The sequence below is a fragment of the Crocodylus porosus genome, unplaced genomic scaffold, assembly GCF_001723895.1.
Source record: "Crocodylus porosus isolate Cpor-Errol unplaced genomic scaffold, CroPor_comp1, whole genome shotgun sequence".
Lineage (NCBI taxonomy): Eukaryota > Metazoa > Chordata > Crocodylia > Crocodylidae > Crocodylus > Crocodylus porosus.
Window position 1 is genome coordinate 142,838,246 of NW_017728931.1, and position 13,265 is coordinate 142,851,510.

General features: G+C 54.2%; 1 protein-coding gene across 2 annotated transcripts in view; it reads right to left on the reverse strand.

Moving 5' to 3' along the window:
* Positions 1–7,645: 7,645 nt before the first annotated feature.
* The window catches only part of NRF1 (nuclear respiratory factor 1), a 59,213-nt gene continuing 53,593 nt past the window's right edge, over positions 7,646–13,265 (reverse strand). For both annotated transcript variants that reach the window (XM_019543818.1, XM_019543819.1), the window contains one exon: positions 7,646–9,714. In XM_019543818.1, coding sequence (XP_019399363.1) covers positions 9,551–9,714 — 164 coding nt within the window. In that variant the 3' untranslated portion in view covers positions 7,646–9,550. The remainder of the gene's footprint in view (positions 9,715–13,265) is intronic.

The window sequence follows — 13,265 nt, forward strand, 5'->3', positions numbered from 1 at the left end:
TGGTTTGCATTTAAAAGCAGCTCCTATTAAACCAGTCCAGCCTGGAGACGGTGGTCTTGTTTCTTACACGGTGCCGTGGGTGTGCCGCGGACGTTCACCCAGTAAAACGTAGCAAGAAACGATGCTGACGGGGGGAAATACTGTCCCTTGAAGACCCCCTGGCACCAGCAGCCAGGAGGACTAGATGAGGCCTTGTCGGCTGCTTGTTATTAGGGGGCAGCACATGGGGGCAGCTCCCGGGCCCCACTGGGTTGGAGCGTAGCACCAGCCTGGGGTCTCCCACGGCCTGACACCCTCGGCCCCTGGGGCAGGCGGGTTGGAGGAGCTCCCAGCCGGCCTTGGGGCCCGATGGAGCTGTGCGGAGCTGGGGCCCAGACAGCATTGGCAGGTACGTGGCTGCAGACGCCGTGCGTGCCCAGCCCACGCTGCAAGGGTTGGGGCTCCCGGTCCCTGGTCCCCACCTGGGTGTGCAAGGGCAGTGGGGAGAGGTGGGAGCTTAGGGCACAGCCGCATGGTCCAGCCACCACTGCCATGCTGTGAAATGCCTTTGCAGCCCCGCTCCCTTCCCAGGACTGGCTGCTGCGGCTGAGCTGATGAATTATGCAGCAAGGTCAGCCTGAGCAGGGCTGCGCTATCGATTGCTCGGAGGGGGCCCTGTGGGAAGGGCCTGCGCCTGGACCTCGACGAGCGGCATCTTGTGACCAGAGCCTGTCTGGGGGAGCTTCCACTGCAGGGTGGTGCAACACCCATGCTCTCCCCGGAAAGGGCTGATGGGCCCCCCAAGGCACTTAGTGACCAGCCCCCACCCACCGGCAGCCTGCACTGCCAACAAGCACTGGCTCAGGTGGTGTCATGCTTCCGACTCACATGTCGTTGGCCATGTGCATTATCGGCCGCTCCGCATGGGGCGGGGGCTGGCTCCCCCCGGGCGCCTGCTTCTCGCTGCCTCGTCCCCTCCCAGCCATGTGGCCGCCCACAGATCACACCCCCTCGACCCCGCGGAGCCGTGAGCACAAGATGATTTCGAATTTACCCAAATCCAAGATGGTTTTGAATTCAAGATGACCTTGCCCCCTCTAGTAATTAAGTGCCAGACGTGGAAAATTTATCCATGCATTATCAATGTCCAAGCACAGGATCAGATCAGTGGCAAGACCCAGAGACACTCCTGACCCTCTCCTGCTCCGCACGGAAGAGCAGCTCGGCTCGGCTGTGGAGGGCCTCCACGATGGGCTCCTCCTCCATGGCTGCTCCCTGTTGGACTTGAGTAAATACGGTAATGTCCACTGGGAAGGTGGAGCGCAGCAGCTTGCCCAGGGCTGGCTGCTTCGTGCCGTGGCTCATGGCTGCTAGCCGTGGTCCCTCTAGGCACAGTCCTGCTGTTCCTCCAGGCTTTCCTGAGCTTTTGCAGGGGGGCAAATGCTGCAGGCAGCCCTGTGCCACATGTCCACAGCCCCCTGAGCCAGCAAACCATGTGCCACTAGTCCATGGCAGCCCCATGGGGACTGGGGTGCAAGCAAGGGGGCCTTGGTGCGCCTTGGCCCCCAGGGCAGCAGGGAGGAGAGCTGTGGGGTGGCTGCCATGGGATGGCACTGGCCTGGCTCAGTTTCCACCTGGCCACACACAGACAGGAGACAGGTTGGCCTGAAGGCCCCTACTGACCACCAAGCTGCCCTTGCGTCCAAGACCCAGGCACCTGGTCCTGCACTCAGGATGCACCCAGCTCCAGGTTCGAGGTCCGGCCATAGCTAGTGCCTTTTCCAGCCCTCAGGCCCAGGCTTGTGGGTCACTGGAAGTGGTCCTGGGGCCAGGAGAGCAGGATGGAGGGGCAGGGGGCTGGCCCGTGGGTCAGATGGTGGGGCTGGACCACCATGCTGGGCTGGGCAGGAGCAGACCACAGCAGGAGGCTGTGACCTGCTTATTAAGGCCCGATTAGCGGAGATTAAAACCCTGGCGCCCGCGTCTGCTATTGAGCAGAGCTGCCCTCCCTCTCCCCCAAGCAGGATTAGGAGCAGGCTGTCCTGGTCCCTCTCCAGCATCCACAGCCGCAGCCCCCAGGGCCTGCCTGGCTCTGCGGTGCTGCCAGGAGGGACGGGGGCAATGCCACGGACCCAGAGCGAGGGGCAAGCAGAGACTCAGCCTTTGGCCAGCAGTTTCCAAGAGCTCCCCCTAAGCTCCAGGGCTCAGCACCAGCCCCGGGTTGTCTGCTGCCCTCACTCAGTGGCTGTTTCTGTCTGGTCAGGACCAGGAGGGCTGAGACCAGTGTCTGAAAGGCGACACAGCCTGATCCCCACAGGTCTCGTGCTGTGTCTGGTGGAGGCTCAGTGCCCCGTAAACAGGATGCCTGGCAGTAAGAGGCTGGCGGTCCCCTGCAAGGGGCTCAGCATCGAGCTGCCACTGCACCGAGGGGCTGGAGCAAGTGCCACTGATCTGCAGGGGAAGCCCTGACTCCTGGTTTTCTCCGAACCAATTTGGCCATGGGGTATAACATTCCCTCCTGACCCCAAATGTGGTGCCAGTCTGACCCTGACCAGAGAGGCAAGACCCTCCAGCCAGGACCCTGTGGGGTTGGTGCCAGCAGGAGCATTGGCACATCCCAGTCCCCATCCCCAGCACCCAGCCTCTGTAGCAGAAACGGAGGGGGGTAGAAAGGGTCCTTGTCTCATTGCTGGGGAAGACATCCCGCAGCCCACGGACAAAGCCTTTCCCGGGCCAGAGAGCCAGATGGGGAGGGGAAGGAGCCTGCACCCATGACAGGCCAGGCCACCTCCAGCCTTTCCATCCCAGAGGAAATCTCATCATCCTGCTGCAGCGGAGTGGGGGCACGAGGTCCTCTCCAGCCCTCCATGCCTGGCTGCCTCTAAGGGATCTTCAAAAGCGAGGAGGTCTCCAGGATGAAATGCTAATGGGGCGTTTCTTAGTTCACCAAAGAGCCCTGGCCCCAGGCTGGTTTCCCGACTTGCTCCCAACCAGACCTGACCCCACTTACCTACAGGCCCCCAGAGCAGCTGGGGAGGCTGGCTAGAGGAGGACAAATCCCAGTCCCCCAGCTGGGCCTGGTGATCACCGACAAGACGGGCGACTGTGGAGGGGACTCTGCCCATGCCAGGGCCGGAGGGGGCTGGGAATGGCCCTTGCTGTGGCAGCAGGTGGGTAGATGCTCCAGGGCCCATTTAGCTCTTGGGGTTCCTCAGCGGCAGCTGCCAGTGCAGGCTGTGCCAGGGCTGGGACCTAGCAAACTCATCCCAGCTAGGCTTATGGATGCAGGAGGGACTAATCAAAGGGTGATCTGAGCCTGACGGCTGCATCACACTAGGACTTGCGGCAGGCGGTGGACTCCCCCGGACCGCTCGCTTGCCAGCGCCCGGCTCCCGGACAGGGATGGGCAGCTGCCTTCCCGCTGGCTGGCTGAGCTGGGCTAGCGGATACGGCCGTGGGCCACTCTCGTGCCAAAGGCCTGCTCCAAACAGCTGCAGATCGTCCCAGCTGGCCTGGGTTATACCCAGTCCAGAGGCAGCCAACTCCATGGTCTCTCAGCGCTCAGCGTGGTCCACCTAGCCCTCTCTGAGCTGCCCCGAGAGCACAGTCACTTGCTCTTTAGGTGTGAAAGGAGCAAAGGGCAAGACAGGGTGAGGTCAAAGAAACCTGCTTGAAGAAAAGTATCTCCGCAGACACCCCCTCCATTTGCTGCTTCCCAAGGGCTGGTCGAAGGGAGCAGCCAGACGCAGTCACGGCCCCCTTTGATTCCTGCTCCACCCACACTTTCAAACCAGCTGCCTGCAGTGGCATTTCTATTCAGGCAGCAGGGAGGGAGGCCATTGACTGTGACTCATCGTCACCTCCCGGCATCTAATCTTTCTCCGCTCCACAGGTGTTAACAAACCTGGATCCTTTCTAACAGTCTTGATGTTTCACTAGTCAAGCTATCCTTTCTGCAATTTTTTGCTGTCAGTCCTTTCTGGGAATGTCTCTTTTCCATTTCGCAGCTGTGTAGACTGTTTCTAGCTCCAGCAAGAAACTGTACCTCGGGCATAGTCATATTAAATCAGGCGCAGAAATGACCGACAGCGAAGTATTGGAGGCACTGTCAAGATGCTCAAGACTAGTTTTTGTTTTATGAATCTGAATTAAGAGCTACATATTTAACTGTACTCACTACAGGACTTATGATACAATCTCTTTTGACTATTTTTTGCCTAGTTTGTGGTGGTTTCTTTTAACTTTATGTATTGTCTTGTGAATTACAGTGCACATGGCAATAATTCTATTTGTTTTTGCTCTGATTTTAAAATGAATAAAAGTGCAAGCTCCCTCGCCTATAAATAAAGCAACTAGCTTCCTTTTAACTGGAGAACGCGTGTTGGTATATGTGATGATGCACCACATTGTTTTCCCCACCTGTCTAGATCTTAGGTCCACTCAGAGCCAGGCCCATTTCCAAAGGCGGCAGCAGAGTCTGGAGGGAATTACACACTGAAGTTCAGCACCAGTTTCTTCCACTGCCCAGTGGCCTTTGTTCCCTGGGATGGGTGTTTTGTGGGGGAGGACAAGGGAGCAGGGTCTGGCTGTGCCTCTGAGCGGAGGTGACAGGCAGGCAAGCCCTCACAGGATGTCATCTCAAGGTTTCATAGATTTCACAGACATCAGGGCCGGAAGGTGGGGATAGGAGTGAAGGGGAAAGGTAAAGGGACCAGGAAAGGCAATAAAGAAAACAGGCACTTCCCTGCATTCATCCTCAAGGTTTCTCCCATCTCCCGGGGCTGCTGATCTGGGCTGGGGTACTGGGGGCTTCACGGATGATTGAAGTAGAGTCCATCACTCAAGTGCAGCCTTCGTTTAGGAGGAACTTGGAAGAGCAACTTGGCTGATGCGGACTAGGAAGGGGGGAGCTGCACCTCAAATGAAACAGCTGGAGCGGAGCACACACCAACATTGGGAATGTGATCAAGAAGCCAGGTCCAACACAGTGACCCAGGGCACCAGCAGCTGGCTCAGGCATCCTCCCCAGCACAGCAATGCCTGGAAGGTCTGGCTGGGGTATGGGAGCATCTGGGCCAGCAGATCCAGGGCAGTGATTCGTCCCCTCTATTCTGCACTGGTGAGGCCACATCTGGAGTCCTGTGTCCAGTTGTGGGCCGGCCCCCAATTGCAGAAAGGATGTGGACAAATTGGAGAGTTCAGCAGAGGGCAACAAATATGGTTGGGGGGTTGGGGCACATGACTTAGGAAATGAGACTGAGGGGACTGGACTTCTTTAGCCTGCAGAAAAGGAGATGGGGGGATTGAATAGCAGCCTTCACCTCCCTGCAGGGGGGCTGCAAAGAGGATGGAGGTGGACTGTTCTCCATGGGGGAGGATGACAGGACAAGGAGCAATGGGCTCAAGTTGCAGCAAGGGAGGTTTAGTTTAGGTATTAGGAAAAGCCTCCTCACTAGGCGGGTGGCGAAGCACTGGAATGAGTTACCTAGAGAGGTGGTGGCACCTCCATCCTTGGAGGTTAAGGCCCAGCTTGACAAAGTGTTGGCTGGGATGATGTAGTTGGGGCTGGTCCTGCTTTAAGCAGGAGATTGGACTAGATGTGACCTCCAGAGGTCCCTTCAACCCTCATTTTCTAATGCATTTCTGGCTTGATCCAGTGCGTAAGTTGTCCCCCTTCCTCCTGCATCACTTGTGCACACACTGGAAGGAGCCTGCATCACATAAAATAATTTTCTGCACAGGTGATGAGCACCAGTCAGATGAAATGAAGTTCCAGAACTGAGTCTGTAGGGTCAGTCTGGGCAGGGAGCACAGCCTTCTTCCACCTGGAATCTGGCCAAGACAGTGGCACTAATTAATACTTACTACTTAATGATAACAACAGGCTTTGAAGCTGCAAATTAGAAGCGGTTAAATAACTAGGGCCAACCTCTCCACCCTGTGAAGGACCAGGGAATCCAGCCACACACTACTCCTCAACCCATACCCGGAAGCTGCTCCAGCGACCCCGAGAAGGACGCCACTATCAGGTGGCAAAAGTCACTCTGGCAGCATCAGTCTTGGGCATGAGAATCTGAAGGCAACTATGAATAAAGCTAGCCTGACCCCTTTAATTTAATTGGTTTGAGACTGGGACTGAACCCCAGCTAGAGAGTCTTGTTCTTTTGCTCCAAGTCAGACTGATCTTTGCATTTGGGATCAGGAAGAGATTGCTCCAGACTGAGGGGCTTTGCCTTCCTCTCCAGCAAGGAGCACGGCTCTCCTCCTGGGGTTTCTCAAGCCCATTTTAACAACTCACCCGTGTGACTTGTAAATCAAGGGAAGTGATTTTTTTGCTTTATTCAGAGCCAACCAGGTTTGGGCTCCACACTTCAAGAGGGATGGGGACAGTTTGGAAAGAGTCCAGAGCAAGGCAGCAAAACCAACTGGGGCTGGGGAGACACGATTTATAAGGCAAGGTTGAAAGCACTACGGAGAGAAGACTGAGGAGGGATTTGACACAAGTCTTCAAGTCCCTGAAGGGCGATTATAGAGAGGATGGAGATGGGCTTTCCTCTGTGGTCGTAAACGACAAGACAGGGAACATCGGCCTCACGCTGCAGCGGGGGAAATTTAGGTTGAAGATTAGAAGGAACTTTCTGACCGAGCGTGGTCCAGCACTGGAACGGGCTGGCTAGAGAAGCTGTGAAATCTCCATCCTTGAAAGTTTTCAAGAGCAGATTGCACAGATGCTTGGCTGGGATGGTTCATTTAGGGATGATCCTGCCTTGAACAAAAGGCTGGACTACACGAACTTGTCAGGTCCCTTCCAACATGACTTTCCTATCATCCAATGAACCCTTGCAGCAGTGGGACACCAATCACCTGCATCCCCCTGCTTTACTTGGCAGGTTAGGGTGTTGGGCAATGTCTTGTAGCTGTGGAACAGGGTTGACATGTAGTTTTGTGATAGTTTCATAGTTGTTGGGGGTTGGAAGGGACCTTACAGGTCATCGGGTCCAGCCCCCCTGCACTTGGGCAGGAAAGACTACCGGGGTCGTTTGACCCCAGTACCTTTTCCTGCTGTGGCGGGGGGTCAGACTTGATGATCTGCTCAGGTCCCTTCTGACCCTACAAACTATGAAACTATGACCCCGGCAAGCAGGCGTCAAGACAGGTTGGGCAAGGACTGGTAAAGGACTGGTTTGGATAGGAAAGACCCTACCTCAAGCAGGGGGTTGGACTAGATATGACCTCCAGAGGTCTCCTCCAGCTCCACTTCTCTATGATTTAGCATCCAAGCTGAGCTAAGGTAACAGGAGCACACCCCTTTTACTGGAGAAATTGTGAAACAGTAAAAAAAAGAAAAAAAAAGATGGTAATTTCATCATCAGCAAAAAACCACGGACTTGAAAGCCACCGGCAGCTTTGTAGTGACTATAAAAAACAACCGAAAGCCCTAAGTCCTTTGGCCACATACTCCTGTGCATCTTTCCTCAATCGCCTACTCCCCTTGGTGTCAATGCGAGTTCCCAGCTGGGCAGTTCATCAGTGGAGGAAAAGCTCCTAGGAGTCAGCTGTCAGCTACCAGGAACCCAGGCAAGGAAGGGAAGTAGTTCTTTTCTTCAAACACCTCTTCCCTCCATTTACCCAAACCCCGCAAAGCATCACATCGACCACGGGCGAGCACATTTGTAACAATTTATTGAATGAGGCAATAATAGGATGGGAAAACAACAGGGATTATTCCATGCTCTGCTACTCAACTGCTTTTTTTTTTTCCTTTGTGGGGAGGGAGGGGAGAATCTCTCAGACTAAAAGAACGTTATTTCATCGCCAAAGAAACACGGACTCGAAAGCCACCGACAGCTTCACAACGACAATTAAAAAAAAAAAAGTCGTTAAAAAAAAGAATGAATCGGAGAACCAGGACTGCTGCTATGGAAATCTTCCCCGCCCCCTCGTTAAAGTACAGAAAAAACGTATACAAAGAACATTTGATATTTTTCATATAAAACAAGTAAATACAAGAATCTGAAAACTCTCGTGAAGGCGGAGAAAGACATGGAGAACGGTGTTAATGGCCACTTAAAATAAAAAATTAAATACCATGCAAAGCGGCACACACCGGAGGGGGTGCAGCTAAGAGGGAGAGGAGTTCGACTTGGGGTGGGGCGGGGGAACATGTTCTGTTTTTGGGAAGCAAAGGTTTGGCCCATTTGAAAGTCAAGTAAAAAAAAAGAACAAAAAAAAAAAAGAAGAACAAAAAAACCCCCAGTCACTGAAAATGCCCCAGGCCTGTTTTGGTCTGGAGGTTTTTCATGTGAAGCAGATTAAAAAAACTAGCAGCAGCAAAGCCGTGCTGGAAATGCACATACAGCAGGAGCAGGCACGTGGCCTGTGGGACACGAATGGGGCTGGTCGCTGGGGGGGGCTAAGGGACGGGGTCACCCAAAAATGGGGCCGCTCATGGTTTCATCCCCATGTTTCACTGAACGAGGAAGTGCACTGAACGAGGAACGGGCCCTCTGGGCACAGGAGCGATAAGGGACCGTCTGCTCAGAGCGCTCCGAGCGCTGCTCCGGTCACGCCAGCGACAGATGCGCTGCATGCGATCAGACGTACCTCTCAGCGATGTGGCTGAACGCGCTTCGGTTGCAGCGCGAGTCCTGGCGGGCAAGTTGAGGAAGGGAAGGGGGAAAAGCACAGCTCAGAGACTCCTCCACTTGCTTCAAGTCCTTCCCCCTCCTTCACCCCACAGCCCAAGCCCCTCGGACCGTCTCCTTGCTCATCTGGCAGCCGCGGCAAGAAGGCAGAGAAGACTCTCACGTGGCGGCTACATTGGAAGGGTGTGGGAGAGGCAAGTCCAGGTCTCCGGTGTGGATCTGGGGGACGGGGAGGGAGAGATGAGGGAGCGTGGCGAGGATCTCTCCGCTGGCTTTGCCCCAGAACTTTCCTCTTTATTGAGAGCCAGGTGCTGCCTCCAAGGACGTCGCTACCCCTTCGACAGGCTGCTGCTGGGCCTCCGCTGTTGGGCACGTGCCTTCCAAGATGGGCTGCTCCCAAACTGTCTCTCTTAAAGTCCATGTTAAAATCTTTGTAACCTAATTTGCAAAGTGGGGGTGGCCAGGAGCCACAGTGGGAGTCGTGGCGGCACTGGCTTAGCGTGGGTAGAACGGTCTCCGACCGGGGGGCACTGTGACTTCTTGTTGGGGCGGGGGGACACAGGAGGGAGTGAGTCTTGCCAATCTCACCCTGATTCAGAGGGAGATATTTCATGCGGGGTGGAGGGCTGGGGGTCAGGGGGTTGGGGGAGTGGAGCTGCATTTTGGTTTTAAATCTCAGCGGAAGGAAAGTCCAGTCAGCAATGGGCTTTTCACTCCTGTGGGATCAGAGCGGCGCTATAAAAATGCACTGAACACACATCCTCTGCTATTTGTTTTTCCCCTCCTTTTAAAAAAAGGTTAACAAAACCTTTGCTTCCCCAGCCGGGAGCCTCGGTGCCACCTGATTGCATCTCTGGAGAGGCGTAAAAAAATTATTCGCATAAGAGACGAGAAAAAAACACCATCATGATCCTGCTGCGGCAGCATCACTGTTCCAAGGTCACAACCTCCACGGCTTGCCCATCCATCGTGACGGCACTGTCTGCTATCCGCGTGGTGACGGGCGCCATGGCGACTTGCACGGGACCGTTACCCTGCGCAAGGCTCGTCACCACAGTCTGGTACATGCTCACGGGGATCTGGACGAGGCCTAGGGAGACAAAAAGCAGAAGATGGGTGTTTGCAGCCACAGATGTGGTTGGGGGGAGGACCGTGCTGCGGTTGCACCCCCCTTTGATTCCTGCTCCACCCAAACTTTCAAACCAACTGCCTCAAAGGAGCAGAAGCGTTTCTATTCAGGCAGCTGTGAGGGAGTCCATTGACTTCATGGTTACTTGTCATCTTCCTGGTTCCTACTAATCTCTCTCCACTCCATGGGTGTTAACAGCCCTCTCTTCCTTTTAACAGTCTTGATGTCCACTAGTCAGACTATCCTTTCTTCTGCAATGTTGCTGTCTGTTAGCCCTTCCTGGGAATGTCTCTCTCCTGTTTCACAGCCCTGCAGACTATTTTTAGCTCCAGCTAAAAACCTTAATACAGGTGAGGTAACTTTAACTCATATGTAGAAATGACTGCCAGTGAAGCACTGGAGGCATGGAGGCAGCTAGATTTTGTTTTGTGACTCTGAAGAGATGTACATTTAACTACAATGACTACAGGACTAACAGCGCAATATCTTTTTACTATTTTTCACCTAGTTTGCTGTGGTTTTTTTAAAAATGTTTTATATAATCTAGCAATTTAGTGCACATTTCAGTAGTTGTACTCAGTTTTGCTTTGATCCTATACTGAATAATATTGTTCCTGCCCCCAGTGTATTAGTAAAACTTCTCATTCTGCTTTAACTGGGAAAAAATGCACGCTGTGCTACATGTGATGATGCCCCACACCATTTGCACCCCACTTTTCAAAACCCCAGATCCATTCATAGAGGTTTGCCATTCATTCAGGTCTTGGGGCTGGGCCAATCAAAGTCTAGGACATGATGGGCTCCTGTCCTGACAGGCCTGCGACTTGTACAATGCAGAAGAGATGAAAAAGCAGGGCTAGCAGAGCCCCCCCGGGAGGTCATGTCTAGTCCAGCCCCCTGCTCAAGGAAGTCAGCCTTGACTAGACCAGTGTGGATTGAGCCTATTCTTAAAAACTTTGGGAATAACCCTCATACACAGCTACCAGCCACACCACACGAAACACCAAAGACAGCCCAACTCGCTACAGGTAAAGAGAGGAATGAGGGCACTGCCAGTGTCCTGCTACTGCAAGGACAAGAAGGAGTTTGCTAAAACACACTCAAAAGATCCCTGGAGAGGGCCACATCCCCTGCTGCAGAGGGAGGCAAAACCCCTGCAGTCTATACCGATCAGACCCTGGGGGCAAATTCCTTCCTGATCTTTTGCAGCATCAAGCCACATCTCACCGGCCAAGGCCTGAGTGCATGGCCCCATGAAGCAGTTATTCAGTATCCCTGCACCGCTTACTGTGCAGACAGGAAGGATTAAGTCTTAATCGCCCTGTGCAGGTGGGTGACCCGGGGGCTGGGGTGGCAGAGAGTTCACAGGACCGTGCACTGCTCTTGCACTTTTCATCTCAGCCCTCGATGTGCTCTGCCAACACCTGTGCTTCAGAGAAACTCTAGGAAGCATCTACCCACTGCAGAAATTCAGAGGGGCTGCATCCGTGTCCTACATCCGGCATTTTTTTTAGGGCATGTTCTACTACCCGGAGACCTCCGAAGACTTTGCTATTGCAAGGGACTGATCCCCTTAGCAGCCAGGGGCACACAAGGTGAGTGTGCTTGATCCCAAGACAGGTGCCAGGGTACAGCAGGGAGCAGCTGCTGCCTTTCAGAGAAAAGCACTAGGGAGACAGGCCTAGCGTGGAAAGACGGCAGCATGGGTGCTGCCTCAGCCCCATGCCACAGCACACCTTGGAAGTGTCCAAGAGACAGAGGCCCGCATGGCCCCCTTGGCACAGGATTAAGCTAAATCCCCTCAGCATCTGACACAGCAGCACCAACCCAGAGGAAGAGGAGAGGCGTGAGGGCGGCAGAGATGATCGCCCTTGGGAGAAAGACGATTAAACCGCTGCGATACCGTCATTGGGGCCAGGATTGTCCCTGCGCTGGGCTCTGATTAGCCCTAATCTAGCTGGCACGTGGTCCCCTCAAGCACGGAGGCTGGACCCTTTCGATGTATTAACCAGGAAATCCCCAGGCCAAAAACTCCTGCATCTTTCCCACCACAGACCTGCGAGTAGGGCCAGCTCCATGAAAGTGCTCTCCCCATCGCTGTGGGGGAGTGAGAGGCATGCAGCTGCTTGCTGGCTCTGCTGTGGTTCAGCCCTGCTCCCACCTGGCGAAGGGCTGGGAACAAACATTATTAATAATGCACCAAGCCACAGAGACAATAGAAGCGGGTGCTCATGGCTCTGGAGCAGGAGGGTGCAGCTGGGATGAGCGTGTCCTGCTTTGGGATAGTGCCCAAAAAACAGGTCTCGATCAGGGCTCCTTAGGGCTCGCTCAGCACACGCATAATCGGTGGAGGCTCCTGCCTGCCCCAGTTTGCAATGTGAATGAGAACTAGAGAGCCCAAGAGTGTAAGAAACTCGTGGGAGGATGAGAATAGGAGGAGGAAACTAGTGGGAAATGCATGAGATGCATCTGCAGAGGCTGGCTGTGCAGTGTCACACAAATACTGGGTACAGCAGTGGTCCCAGCAGGCCGCTCTCAGCTACCCAGAGCATCACAATAGCAAGGAAAAGAGAGGGCCTTTGTGACTAGTTTGGGGTGAGGGGAGAAATGAGGCTGTCTGGAAGGAAGCCCAAAAGGGTGCCTGCAAGAGATGCAGACAAAGGCCAACACTGCTAGCGGCCATCAGAAGGGCTGGGGAGTGTGCTAGGCGGCAGGGAGCAGGGCTGAGCCAGGCATGACCCCAACACTACGTGTTGTGCATGGATTCGATGTGGACTGGGGAATGCAGTCATCAAACTGGGAGAGGATGATGCTGTAGTTGTCCACAGGTCCCATTTCAGAGATGTTACAGATCAGGACACAGCCGGGGTGTGTGGGGCCAAGGAGAGAGGAGTCAAAGACAATGCCCGGGTTACAAGTCTGAGCAAGAAGTGAGACCATCATGCCATCAGCCGGGGACCATCTGGCACTGCCCTTGGTAACACTGCACTGCCCCATTACAGAATCCCTCTTGCTCCAGCTAGGAGATGGGTCTACCACGATCTCCAAATGTGAGCAACGTACATTTTTGGAAGCTCTACTTGAGGTCCATTAAGGGGACCCAGGTCCCTTTTTCCCCTTCCCCGTTCTGGATAAAAAGAATCAGACCACTTTAGTGGGTCATCAATTAAGCAATCAACAGTGAAGATGCTCCAGGTCATCAGAGAATTTGAACATCTCTAAGAGTAAAATAGGGGCCTCTGTAAATTAACCAGGCAGGAGGAACAGGAGGAAGGGAGGAGACATGGCCTGGACACCATGCAAAGTAGTTACCCTCCTCCTACTACACACCTGCCAAGACAGGATACAGGTGCAACAACTCCAGGGGTTTTGCCCTGCAGAAACAACCTGGAGGCAGAAATTGCTTCACGTGCTTTCTTTTTTTTCCCCTCAAGATTAAAAGGCTGGGGCATCTGACAGCCCCAACACCATGTGTCAGCCTTACGGTATTCTCACACTGCACTAGTCACCCC